Source organism: Pristiophorus japonicus, chromosome 1, assembly GCF_044704955.1.
Source record: "Pristiophorus japonicus isolate sPriJap1 chromosome 1, sPriJap1.hap1, whole genome shotgun sequence".
Lineage (NCBI taxonomy): Eukaryota > Metazoa > Chordata > Chondrichthyes > Pristiophoridae > Pristiophorus > Pristiophorus japonicus.
This window is the reverse complement of record NC_091977.1, coordinates 542,084,670-542,097,588: the sequence shown is the minus strand read 5'-3', so window position 1 is coordinate 542,097,588 and position 12,919 is coordinate 542,084,670. Positions and strand designations below refer to the sequence as shown.

At 64.3% G+C, this 12,919-nt stretch overlaps 2 protein-coding genes across 2 annotated transcripts in view; both read right to left on the bottom strand.

Moving 5' to 3' along the window:
* The window catches only part of LOC139261550 (acid-sensing ion channel 1C-like), a 56,267-nt gene extending 51,470 nt beyond the window's left edge, over positions 1-4,797 (bottom strand). Inside the window, exon 1 of the mRNA XM_070877071.1 lies at positions 4,261-4,797. Coding sequence (XP_070733172.1) covers positions 4,261-4,797 — 537 coding nt within the window. The remainder of the gene's footprint in view (positions 1-4,260) is intronic.
* ankrd29 (ankyrin repeat domain 29) overlaps positions 1-12,919 on the bottom strand; it is a 1,085,233-nt gene that overhangs the window by 554,892 nt on the left and 517,422 nt on the right. The gene's annotated exons all lie outside the window — the stretch shown is intronic.

Genomic DNA, 12,919 nt, shown 5'->3' with positions numbered 1-12,919 from the left:
TAATTACTGGGCCTAAACAGAGCCAGGGTAATTACTGGGCCTACACAGACCAGGGTAATTACTGGGCCTACACAGGCCAGGGTAATTACTGGGCCTACACAGGCCAGGGTAATTACTGGGCCTAAACAGGCCAGGGTAATTACTGGGCCTACACAGGCCAGGGTAATTACTGGGCCTACACAGACCAGGGTAATTACTGGGCCTAAACAGAGCCAGGGTAATTACTGGGCCTACACAGACCAGGGTAATTACTGGGCCTAAACAGAGCCAGGGTAATTACTGGGCCTACACAGGCCAGGGTAATTACTGGGCCTACACAGGCCAGGGTAATTACTGGGCCTACACAGACCAGGGTAATTACTGGGCCTACACAGGCCAGGGTAATTACTGGGCCTACACAGACCAGGGTAATTACTGGGCCTACACAGGCTAGGGTAATTACTGGGCCTAAACAGGCCAGGGTAATTACTGGGCCTACACAGGCCAGGGTAATTACTGGGCCTACACAGTACTGCCCCTCCGACAGTGCGGCGCTCCCTCAGTACTGCCCCTCCGACAGTGCGGCGCTCCCTCAGTACTGCCCCTCCGACAGTGCGGCGCTCCCTCAGTACTGCCCCTCCGACAGTGCGGCGCTCCCTCAGTACTGCCCCTCCGACAGTGCGGCACTCCCTCAGTACTGCCCCTCCGACAGTGCGGGCAGTGGGGATGAAGCGGGGGTACAGCTCTGTATTGGGCACTGATCAATACCGCAGGGTCTGAGGTTCCCAGAGACTCTCTCCCCTCACCCCTGGAGCCGAGGGACCGGCAGCTTCTCCCGGGGGATTGAGGAGTTCGGGACCTGTCACTGAGCATTTATTCAGTGCCATTGCTGAACAGCAGTTAGCGGGAAAGCTCTTTTCACCATGGCACTGGGAGAGGTTTCAAAGCCTCAATTTACCATCTGAACGGCAATTGTATCCTGATTCACAACACATTAATTCTCTCGCTCTCGCTCTTTCTCTCTCTCTCCCTCTGTCCCTCTCCCTGTCTCTCTCTCTCTTCTCTCCCTGTCTCTCTCTCTCTTCTCTCCCTGTCTCTCTCTCTCTCCATCCTTCTCTCTGTCTCTTTCTCCCTCTTTCTCTGTCCCTCTCCCTGTCTCTCTCTCTCTTCTCTCCCTGTCTCTCTCTCTCTCCATCCTTCTCTCTGTCTCTTTCTCCCTCTTTCTCTGTCCCTCTCTCTGTCTCTCTCCGTGATGCATCTGAAGATTCAAGTTGCCAGACGCCTCGATCAATCTGCTGCCTCCCCTTACTGCCAGCCAGCCATTTACACAGGAACAGGAGACCATTCAGCCCCTCGAGCGTGTTACACAGGAACAGGAGGAGGCCCATTCAGCCCCTCGAGCCTGTTACACAGGAACAGGAGGAGGCCATTCAGCCCTCGAGCCTGTTACACAGGAACAGGAGGAGGCCCATTCAGCCCCTCGAGCCTGTTACACAGGAACAGGAGGCCATTCAGCCCCTCGAGCGTGTTGCACAGGAACAGGAGGAGGCCCATTCAGCCCCTCGAGCCTGTTACACAGGAACAGGAGGAGGCCATTCAGCCCCTCGAGCCTGTTACACAGGAACAGGAGGAGGCCCATTCAGCCCCTCGAGCCTGTTACACAGGAACAGGAGGAGGCCATTCAGCCCTCGAGCCTGTTACACAGGAACAGGAGGAGGCCCATTCAGCCCCTCGAGCCTGTTACACAGGAACAGGAGGCCATTCAGCCCCTCGAGCGTGTTGCACAGGAACAGGAGGAGGCCATTCAGCCCCTCGAGCCTGTTACACAGGAACAGGAGGAGGCCCATTCAGCCCCTCGAGCGTGTTGCACAGGAACAGGAGGAGGCCATTCAGCCCCTCGAGCCTGTTACACAGAAACAGGAGGCCCATTCAGCCCCTCGAGCGTGTTGCACAGGAACAGGAGGAGGCCCATTCAGCCCCTCGAGCCTGTTCCACAGGAACAGGAGGAGGCCATTCAGCCCCTCGAGCCTGTTACACAGGAACAGAAGGAGGCCCATTCAGCCCCTCGAGCCTGTTACACCGGAACAGGAGGAGGCCCATTCAGCCCCTCGAGCCTGTTACACAGGAACAGGAGGAGGCCCATTCAGCCCCTCGAGCCTGTTACACAGGAACAGGAGGAGGCCCATTCAGCCCCTCGAGTCTGTTACACAGGAACAGGAGGAGGCCCATTCAGCCCCTCGAGTCTGTTACACAGGAACAGGAGGAGGCCCATTCAGCCCCTCGAGTCTGTTACACAGGAACAGGAGGAGGCCCATTCAGCCCCTCGAGCCTGTTCCACCATTCAGTCAGATTGTGACTGATCTGTGACCTAACCTGCCATGGTTCCGTGACCCTTAATACCCTGAACCAAAAAAAATGGATCAATCTCAGTGTACAGCATGTCCGTTGCCCCCCCCCCCGCGCTCCCCGGCCCTAGCAGTGTTTTGGGGGGGGGAGAGTCCCAGATTCCCAGGGCCCGCTGTGTGAGGAAGTGCTCTGTGACATCACCCCTGAACGGCCGGGCTCTGACTGTAAGGTGAGGCCCCTTGTTCTGGGCTGCCCCACCGGAGGGACTGCTTCCTCTCTCTCCCCATCGCATCCTTTCATCGTCTCAAACACCTCCAATTAAGCAAGTCTTAATCTTTTACTTTTCTTTTACTCGAGGGAACACCAGCCCTCGGCATTTAACCCTTTCAGCCCCGGACCCGCGCTGCTCCCCCGCCAAGAGCAATACCTCCTCCCTGAGGAGCGGGGCCCGGAACTGAACCCAGGGGTCTGACCGAGCTCTCTGAGCAGGGAAGGGTCCCCGGGGGTGAGCGAGGGGGGTGGGGGGAGAGTGTAGGGGGGCTGGGGCGAGAGCACGGGGGGGGCAGGGGAGAGTGTGGGGGGCCGGGGGAGAGCGTAGGGGGGCCGGGGGAGAGCAGGGGGGCCGGGGGAGAGGGCGGGGGGTCCAGGGGAGAGTGTGGGGGGCCAGGGGAGAGGGTGGGGGGCCGGGGGAGAGTGTAGGGGGGCCGGGGGAGAGGGCGGGGGCCAGGGGAGAGTGTGGGGGGCCAGGGGAGAGTGAGGGGGGCCGGGGGAGAGCAGGGGGACCGGGGGAGAGCAGGGGGACCGGGGGAGAGTGTAGGGGGGCTGGGGGGAGAGCACAGGGGGCCGGGGGAGAGTGTGGGGGGCCGGGGGAGAGCGAGGGGGGCCGGGGGGAGAGCACGGGGTCCGAGGGAGAGGGAGGGGGGCCGGGGGAGAGTGAGGGGGGCCGGTGAAGAGTGAGGGGGGCCGAGGGAGAGTGAGGGGGGGCCGGGGGAGAGCGGGGGGGGCCGGGGGAGAGCACGGGGGGCCGGGGGAGAGTGTGGGGGGCCAGGGGAGAGTGTGGGGGGCCGGGGGAGAGTGTAGGGGGGCTGGGGGGAGAGCACGGGGGGCCGGGGGAGAGGGCGGGGGGCCAGGGGAGAGTGTGGGGGGCCGGGGGAGAGTGAGGGGGAGGCCAGGGATGAGTGTGGGGGGCCAGGGGAGAGTGTAGGGGGGCCAGGGGAGAGGGCGGGGGGCCAGGGGAGAGTGAGGGAGTCCGGGGGAGAGTGTAGGGGGGCCGGGGGAGAGCAGGGGGGCCGGGGGAGAGCAGGGGGGCCGGGGGAGAGCGAGGGGGCCGGGGGAGAGTGAGGGGGGTCCGGGTGAGAGGGCGGAGGGCCGGGGGAGAGTGAGGGGGGGTCCGGGTGAGAGGGCGGGGGGAGAGCGGGGGGGTTCCTGGGGGAGAGCGGGGGGGTCCCTGGGGGAGTGCGGGGGTCCCGGGGGGAGAGCGGGGGGTCCCGGGGGGAGAGCGGGGGAGTCCCGGGGGGAGAGCGGGGGGTCCGGGTGAGAGGGCGGGGGGCCGGGGGAGAGCGAGGGGGGCCGGCTGGAGAGCGAGGGTGGCTGGGGCAGAGTGAGGGGGGTCCGGGTGAGAGCGCGGGGGGAGAGCGGGGGGGTCACTGGGGGAGAGCGGGGGGGTCCCGGGGGGAGAGCGGGGGTCCCGGGGGGAGAGCGGGGGTCCCGGGGGGAGAGCGAGGGGGCCGGGGGAGAGGGGGGGGGCCTGGGGAAAGCGAGGGGGGCCGGGGGAGAGTGAGGGGGGTCCGGGTGAGAGGGCGGGGGGAGAGCGGGGGGGTCCCTGGGGGAGAGCGGGGGTCCCGGGGGGAGAGCGGGGGGGTCCCGGGGTGAGAGTGCGGGGGGTCCCGGGGGGAGAGCGGGGGTCCCGGGGGGAGAGCGGGGGGGGTCACTCACGACACTGAAGTCCTTGGACCCACACTCGTCGCTGCGATAGCTACAGTCCAGCAGCATGTCGCTGATCTCGTGGCCCGTCCGGTCGTAGAGCTCGGCCATGTCGTAGGTCTTGGTGGGGAAGAAGCTGGAGAAGTCGGAGCTCTGGCCAATGGCTGCCAGGAAGGCCGGGAAGTCGCTCTCCTTGATCCCGAGCAGGCCGCCCAGCCAGTACAGGTCGTTCTTGGTGATGCGTGACTTGCGGAAGCTGTTCTGGTTGCAGAAGGTGATGGCGGGGAAGATCATGGCCGAGCTGTCCATCTCGTCCAGGGTGGTGACATGGTGGTACTGGGTGTAGTAGTCCACACGGTCCGCCACCTGGTACAGGAAGGCCGTCAGCGAGAGCAGGAAGGACAGGGCCCACAGGAGCCGGCGGAAGGTCAGCCCGCCCGGCAGGAAGATGTGGCTCATGCCGTGCAGTGTGCAGCCGGCGGCAAAGACCGTGATGTCGGAGGGCTTGCCCTCCTCCTCCTCCGGGAGCACCATCTCCCGTGGCTTCATCGCTGGCCGCGCGCTCTGCCGAGGGGCCGGTGCCGGTGAGAGCGATCAGCGAGTGTGCCGCTCGGCACAGCGATCAGGCAATGCAACCGATCGCACAGCCCACTGGGACACCAAGGGCAGGCAGGCAGTGGGGCTCGGGTTACAGGGACTGCTCACTGCTGCAGAGAGAGAGCGAGGGAGGGGGGGACAGAGAGAGGGAGCGAGGGAGGGAGGGACAGAGAGAGGACAGAGAGAGGGAGCGAGGGAGGGAGGGAAAGAGAGAGGGAGCGAGGGAGGGAGGGACAGAGAGAGGACAGAGAGAGGGAGCGAGGGAGGGAGGGACAGAGAGAGGACAGAGAGAGGGAGCGAGGGAGGGGGGGACAGAGAGGGAGCGAGGGACAGAGAGAGGGAGCGAGGGAGGGGGGGACAGAGAGAGGGAGCGAGGGAGGGAGGGACAGAGAGAGGGAGCGAGGGAGGGAGGGACAGAGAGAGGGAGCGAGGGACAGAGAGAGGGAGTGAGGGAGGGAGGGACAGAGATAGAGCGAGGGAGGGAGGGACAGAGAGAGGGAGTGAGGGAGGGAGGGACAGAGAGAGGACAGAGAGAGGGAGCGAGGGAGGGAGGGACAGAGAGAGGACAGAGAGAGGGAGCGAGGGAGGGAGGGACAGAGAGAGGGAGCGAGGGAGGGACAGAGAGAGGGAGCGAGGGAGGGACAGAGAGAGGGAGCGAGGGAGGGAGGGACAGAGAGAGGGAGCGAGGGAGGGAGGGACAGAGAGAGGGCGGGAGGGACAGAGATAGAGCGAGGGAGGGAGGGACAGAGAGAGGGCGCGAGGGACAGAGAGAGGGAGCGAGGGAGGGAGGGACAGAGAGAGGGAGCGAGGGAGGGAGGGACAGAGAGAGGGAGCGAGGGACAGAGAGAGGGAGCGAGGGAGGGAGGGACAGAGAGAGGGAGCGAGGGAGGGAGGGACAGAGAGAGGGAGCGAGGGAGGGAGGGACAGAGAGAGGGAGCGAGGGAAGAAGGGACAGAGAGAGGGAGCGAGGGAGGGAGGGACAGAGAGAGGACAGAGAGAGGGAGCGAGGGACAGAGAGAGGGAGCGAGGGAGGGAGGGAGGGAGGGACAGAGAGAGGGCGCGAGGGACAGAGCGAGGGAGCGAGGGACAGAGAGAGGGAGTGAGGGAGGGAGGGACAGAGATAGAGCGAGGGAGGGAGGGACAGAGAGAGGGCGCGAGGGACAGAGAGAGGGAGTGAGGGAGGGAGGGACAGAGAGAGGGAGCGAGGGACAGAGAGAGGGAGCAAGGGACAGAGAGAGGGAGCGAGGGAGGGAGGGACAGAGAGAGAGAGAGCGAGGGAGGGAGGGACAGAGAGAGGGAGTGAGGGACAGAGAGAGGGAGAGAGGGAGGGAGGGACAGAGAGAGGGCGCGAGGGACAGAAAGAGGGAGCGAGGGACAGAGAGAGGGAGCGAGGGAGGGAGGGACAGAGAGAGAGAGAGCGAGGGAGGGAGGGACAGAGATAGAGCGAGGGAGGGACAGAGAGAGGGCGCGAGGGACAGAGAGAGGGAGTGAGGGAGGGAGGGACAGAGAGAGGGAGCGAGGGACAGAGAGAGGGAGTGAGGGAGGGAGGGACAGAGATAGAGCGAGGGAGGGAGGGACAGAGAGAGGGAGCGAGGGACAGAGAGAGGGAGCGAGGGACAGAGAGAGGGAGCGAGGGAGGGAGGGACAGAGAGAGAGAGCGAGGGAAAGAGAGAGGGAGCGAGGGACAGAGAGAGGGAGCGAGGGAGGGAGGGAGAGACAGAGAGAGAGAGCGAGGGAGGGAGGGACAGAGAGAGAGTGAGGGACAGAGAGAGGGAGCAAGGGAGGGAGGGACAGAGAAAGAGTGAGGGAGGGAGGGAGGTACAGAGAGAGGGAGCGAGGGAGGGAGGGACAGAGAGAGGGAGGGAGGGACAGAGCGAGGGAGCGAGGGACAGAGAGAGGGAGCGAGGGAGGGAGGGATAGAGAGAGAGAGCGAGGGATAGAGAGAGGGAGCGAGGGACAGAGAGAGGGAGCAAGGGAGGGAGGGACACAGATAGAGCGAGGGAGGGAGGGAGGGACAGAGAGAGGGAGCGAGGGAGGGAGGGACAGAGAGAGGGAGCGAGGGAGGGAGGGACAGAGAGAGGGAGCGAGGGATAGAGAGAGGGAGCGAGGGACAGAGAGAGGGAGCAAGGGAGGGAGGGACAGAGATAGAGCGAGGGAGGGAGGGAGGGACAGAGAGAGGGAGCGAGGGAGGGAGGGACAGAGAGAGGGCGCGAGGGACAGAGAGAGGGAGCGAGGGAGGGAGGGAGGGAGGGAGGGACAGAGAGAGAGAGCGAAGGAGGGAGGGACAGAGAGAGCGAGGGAGGGAGGGAGGGACAGAGAGAGGGAGCGAGGGACAGAGAGAGAGAGCGAGGGAGGGAGGGACAGCGAGAGAGAGAGCGAGGGAGGGAGGGACAGAGAGAGGGAGCGAGGGAGGGAGGAACAGAGAGAGGGAGCGAGGGACAGAGAGAGGGAGCGAGGGAGGGAGGGACGGAGAGCGAGAGCAAGGGAGGGAGGGACAGAGAGAGAGCGAGGGAGAGAGGGACAGAGACAGAAAGAAGAAGAGAGGGACAGAGACAGAGGGAGGGAGGGAGGGACAGAGAGAGGGAGCGAGGGAGGGAGGGACAGAGAGAGGGAGCGAGGGAGGGAGGGACAGAGAGAGGGAGCGAGGGATAGAGAGAGGGAGCGAGGGACAGAGAGAGGGAGCAAGGGAGCGAGGGACGGAGAGAGATAACGAGGGAGGGAGGGACAGAGAGAGGCAGCGAGGGAGGGAGGGACAGAGAGAGGGAGCGAGGGTAGAGGGACAGAGAGAGGGAGCAAGGGAGGGAGGGACAGAGAGAGGGAGCGAGGGACAGAGCGAGGGAGCGAGGGAGGGAGGGACGGAGAGAGAGAGCGAGGGAAGGAGGGAGGGAGGGACGGAGAGAGAGAGCGAGGGAGGGAGGGACAGAGAGAGGGAGCGAGGGACAGAGAGAGGAAGCGAGGGAGGGAGGAACAGAGAGAGGGAGCGAGGGAGGGAGGGACAGAGAGAGGGAGCGAGGGAGGGAGGGACAGAGAGAGGGAGCGAGGGACAGAGAGAGGGAGCGAGGGAGGGAGGGATGGAGAGAGAGAGCGAGGGAGGGAGGGACAGAGAGAGGGAGCGAGGGACAGAGAGAGGGAGCGAGGGACAGAGAGAGGGAGCGAGGGATGGAGGGACAGAGAGAGGGAGCGAGGGACAGAGAGAGGGAGCGAGGGACAGAGAGAGGGAGTGAGGGAGGGAGGGACAGAGAAAGGTAGCGAGGGACGGAGAGAGAGAGCGAGGGAGGGAGGGACAGAGAGAGGGAGCGAGAAATGGAGGAACAGAGAGAGAGCGAGGGAGGGAGGGAGGGACAGAGAGAGGGAGGGAGGGACAGAGAGAGGGAGGGAGGGACAGAGAGAGGGAGCGAGGGAGGGAGGAACAGAGAGAGGGAGCGAGGGATGGAGGGACAGAGAGAGGGAGGGAGGGACAGAGAGAGGGAGCGAGGGAGGGACAGAGAGAGGGAGCGAGTGACCGAGAGAGGGAGCGAGGGAGGGAGGGACGGAGAGCGAGAGCAAGGGAGGGAGGGATAGAGAGAGAGCGAGGGAGAGAGGGACAGAGACAGAGGGAGGGAGGGAGGGACAGAGAGAGGGAGTGAGGGACGGAGGGAGAGAACGAGGGAGGGAGGGACAGAGAGAGGGAGCGAGGGAGGGAGGGACAGAGAGAGGGAGCGAGGGATGGAGGGACAGAGAGAGGGAGCAAGGGAGGGAGGGACAGAGAGAGGGAGCGAGGGACAGAGAGAGGGAGCGAGGGAAGGAGGGATGGAGAGAGAGAGCGAGGGAGGGAGGGACAGAGAGAGGGAGCGAGGGACAGAGAGAGGGAGCGAGGGAGGGAGGAACAGAGAGAGGGAGTGAGGGACAGAGAGAGGGAGCGAGGGACAGAGAGAGGGAGCGAGGGAGGGAGGAACAGAGAGAGGGAGCGAGGGAGTGAGGGACAGAGAGAGGGAGCGAGGGACAGAGAGAGGGAGCGAGGGAGGGAGGGACGGAGAGAGAGAGCGAAGGAGGGAGGGACAGAGAGAGAGAGAGCGAGGGAGGGAGGGACAGAGAGAGGGAGCGAGGGAGGGAGGGACAGAGAGAGGGAGCGAGGGACAGAGAGAGGGAGCGAGGGTGGGAGGGACGGAGAGAGAGAGCAAGGGAGGGAGGGACAGAGAGAGGGAGCGAGGGACAGAGAGAGGGAGCGAGGGAGGGAGGGACAGAGAGAGAGCGACGGAGGGAGGGACAGAGAGAGGGAGCGAAGGACAGAGAGAGGGAGCGAGTGAGGGAGGGACGGAGAGAGAGAGCGAGGGAGGGAGGGACAGAGAGAGAGAGCGATGGAGGGAGGGACAGAGAGAGGGAGCGAGGGAGGGAGGGACAGAGAGAGGGATGGAGGGACAGAGAGAGGGAGCGAGGGAGGGAGGGACAGAGAGAGGGAGCGAGGGACAGAGAGAGGGAGCGAGGGAGGGAGGGACAGAGAGAGAGAGCGAGGGAGGGACAGAGAGAGGGTGCGAGGGAGGGAGGGACAGAAAGAGGAAGCGAGGGACAGAGAGAGGGAGCGAGGGAGCGAGGGACGGAGAGAGAGAGCAAGGATGGGAGGGACAGAGAGAGAGCGAGGGAGAGAGGGACAGAGAGAGAGAGGGAGGGAGGGAGGGACAGAGAGAGGGAGCGAGGGACGGAGAGAGAGAGTGAGGGAGGGAGGGAGGGACAGAGAGAGGGAGCGAGGGAGAGAGGGACAGAGAGAGGGAGCGAGGGATGGAGGGACAGAGAGAGAGCGAGGGAGGGAGGGAGGGACAGAGAGAGGGAGGGCGAGACAGAGAGAGGGAGCGAGAAACGGAGAGAGAGAGCGAGGGAGGGAGGGACTGAGAGAGGGAGCGAGGGAGGGAGGGACAGAGAGAGGGAGCGAGGGACAGAGAGAGGGAGCGAGGGAGGGAGGGACGGAGAGAGAGAGCGAGGGAGGGAGGGACAGAGAGAGGGAGCGAGGGACAGAGAGAGGGAGCGAGGGACAGAGAGAGGGAGCGAGGGATGGAGGGACAGAGAGAGGGAGCGAGGGAGGGAGGGACAGAGAGAGGGAGCGAGGGACAGAGAGAGGGAGTGAGGGAGGGAGGGACAGAGAAAGGTAGCGAGGGACGGAGAGAGAGAGCGAGGGAGGGAGGGACAGAGAGAGGGAGCGAGAAATGGAGGAACAGAGAGAGAGCGAGGGAGGGAGGGAGGGACAGAGAGAGGGAGGGAGGGACAGAGAGAGGGAGGGAGGGACAGAGAGAGGGAGCGAGGGAGGGAGGAACAGAGCGAGGGAGCGAGGGATGGAGGGACAGAGAGAGGGAGGGAGGGACAGAGAGAGGGAGCGAGGGAGGGACAGAGAGAGGGAGCGAGTGACCGAGAGAGGGAGCGAGGGAGGGAGGGACGGAGAGCGAGAGCAAGGGAGGGAGGGATAGAGAGAGAGCGAGGGAGAGAGGGACAGAGACAGAGGGAGGGACGGAGGGACAGAGAGAGGGAGTGAGGGACGGAGGGAGAGAACGAGGGAGGGAGGGACAGAGAGAGGGAGCGAGGGAGGGAGGGACAGAGAGAGGGAGCGAGGGATGGAGGGACAGAGAGAGGGAGCAAGGGAGGGAGGGACAGAGAGAGGGAGCGAGGGAAAGAGAGAGGGAGCGAGGGAAGGAGGGACGGAGAGAGAGAGCGAGGGAGGGAGGGACAGAGAGAGGGAGCGAGGGACAGAGAGTGGGAGCGAGGGAGGGAGGAACAGAGAGAGGGAGTGAGGGACAGAGAGAGGGAGCGAGGGACAGAGAGAGGGAGCGAGGGAGGGAGGAACAGAGAGAGGGAGCGAGGGAGTGAGGGACAGAGAGAGGGAGCGAGGGACAGAGAGAGGGAGCGAGGGAGGGAGGGACGGAGAGGGAGAGCGAAGGAGGGAGGGACAGAGAGAGAGAGAGCGAGGGAGGGAGGGACAGAGAGAGGGAGCGAGGGAGGGAGGGACAGAGAGAGGGAGCGAGGGACAGAGAGAGGGAGCGAGGGTGGGAGGGACGGAGAGAGAGAGCAAGGGAGGGAGGGACAGAGAGAGGGAGCGAGGGACAGAGAGAGGGAGCGAGGGAGGGAGGGACGGAGAGAGAGCGACGGAGGGAGGGACAGAGAGAGGGAGCGAAGGACAGAGAGAGGGAGCGAGTGAGGGAGGGACGGAGAGAGAGAGCGAGGGAGGGAGGGACAGAGAGAGAGAGCGATGGAGGGAGGGACAGAGAGAGGGAGCGAGGGAGGGAGGGACAGAGAGAGGGATGGAGGGACAGAGAGAGGGAGCGAGGGAGGGAGGGACAGAGAGAGGGAGCGAGGGACAGAGAGAGGGAGCGAGGGAGGGAGGGACAGAGAGAGAGAGCGAGGGAGGGACAGAGAGAGGGTGCGAGGGAGGGAGGGACAGAAAGAGGAAGCGAGGGACAGAGAGAGGGAGCGAGGGAGCGAGGGAGGGAGGGACGGAGAGAGAGAGCAAGGATGGGAGGGACAGAGAGAGAGCGAGGGAGAGAGGGACAGAGAGAGAGAGGGAGGGAGGGAGGGACAGAGAGAGGGAGCGAGGGAGGGAGGGACGGAGAGAGAGCGACGGAGGGAGGGACAGAGAGAGGAAGCGAAGGACAGAGAGATGGAGCGAGTGAGGGAGGGACGGAGAGAGAGAGCGAGGGAGGGAGGGACAGAGAGAGAGAGCGATGGAGGGAGGGACAGAGAGAGGGAGCGAGGGAGGGAGGGACAGAGAGAGGGATGGAGGGACAGAGAGAGGGAGCGAGGGAGGGAGGGACAGAGAGAGGGAGCGAGGGACAGAGAGAGGGAGCGAGGGAGGGAGGGACAGAGAGAGAGAGCGAGGGAGGGACAGAGAGAGGGTGCGAGGGAGGGAGGGACAGAAAGAGGAAGTGAGGGACAGAGAGAGGGAGCGAGGGAGCGAGGGAGGGAGGGACGGAGAGAGAGAGCAAGGATGGGAGGGACAGAGAGAGAGCGAGGGAGAGAGGGACAGAGAGAGAGAGGGAGGGAGGGAGGGACAGAGAGAGGGAGCGAGGGACGGAGAGAGAGAGTGAGGGAGGGAGGGAGGGACAGAGAGAGGGAGCGAGGGAGAGAGGGACAGAGAGAGGGAGCGAGGAATGGAGGGACAGAGAGAGAGCGAGGGAGGGAGGGAGGGACAGAGAGAGGGAGGGCGAGACAGAGAGAGGGAGCGAGAAACGGAGAGAGAGAGCGAGGGAGGGAGGGACAGAGAGAGAGCGAGGGAAAGAGGGATGGAGAGAGAGAGGGAGAGGGAGGGAGGGACAGAGAGAGGGAGCATGGGAGGGAGGGACAGAGAGAGGGAGCGAGGGAGGGAGGGGACAGAGAGAGGGAGCAAGGGAGGGAGGACAGAGAGAGAGTGCGAGGGAGGGAGGGACAGAGAGAGGGAGCGAGGGAGGGAGGGACAGAGAGAGGGAGCGAGGGAGGGAGGGACAGAGAGAGGGAGCGAGGGAGGGATGGAGGGACAGAGAGAGAGTGAGGGAGGGAGAGAGAGAGGGACAGAGAGAGAGAGGGAGGGAGGGACAGAGAGAGGGAGTGTGGGAGGGACAGAGAGAGGGAGCAAGGAACTGAGGGCGGGAAGGACAGAGAGAGAGAGTGAAGGAGGGAGGGACAGAGACAGAGAGAGCGAGGGCGGGAGGGACAGAGACAGAGAGAGCGAGGGAGCGAGGAACAGAGACAGGGAGCGAGGGAGGGAGTGACAGAGAGAGGGAGCAAGGGAGGGAGGGACGGAGACATAGAAAACATAGAAAATAGGTGCAGGAGTAGGCCATTTGGCCCTTCTAGCCTGCACCGCCATTCAATGAGTTCATGGCTGAACATGAAACTTCAGTACCCCATTCCTGCTTTCTCGCCATACCCCTTGATTCCCCTAGTAGTAAGGACCTCATCTAACTCCCTTTTGAATATATTTAGTGAATTGGCCTCAACAACTTTCTGTGGTAGAGAATTCCACAGGTTCACCACTCTCTGGGTGAAGAAGTTTCTCCTCATCTCGGTCCTAAATGGCTTACCCCTTATCCTTAGACTGTGTCCCCTGGTTCTGGACTTCCCCAACATTGGGAACATT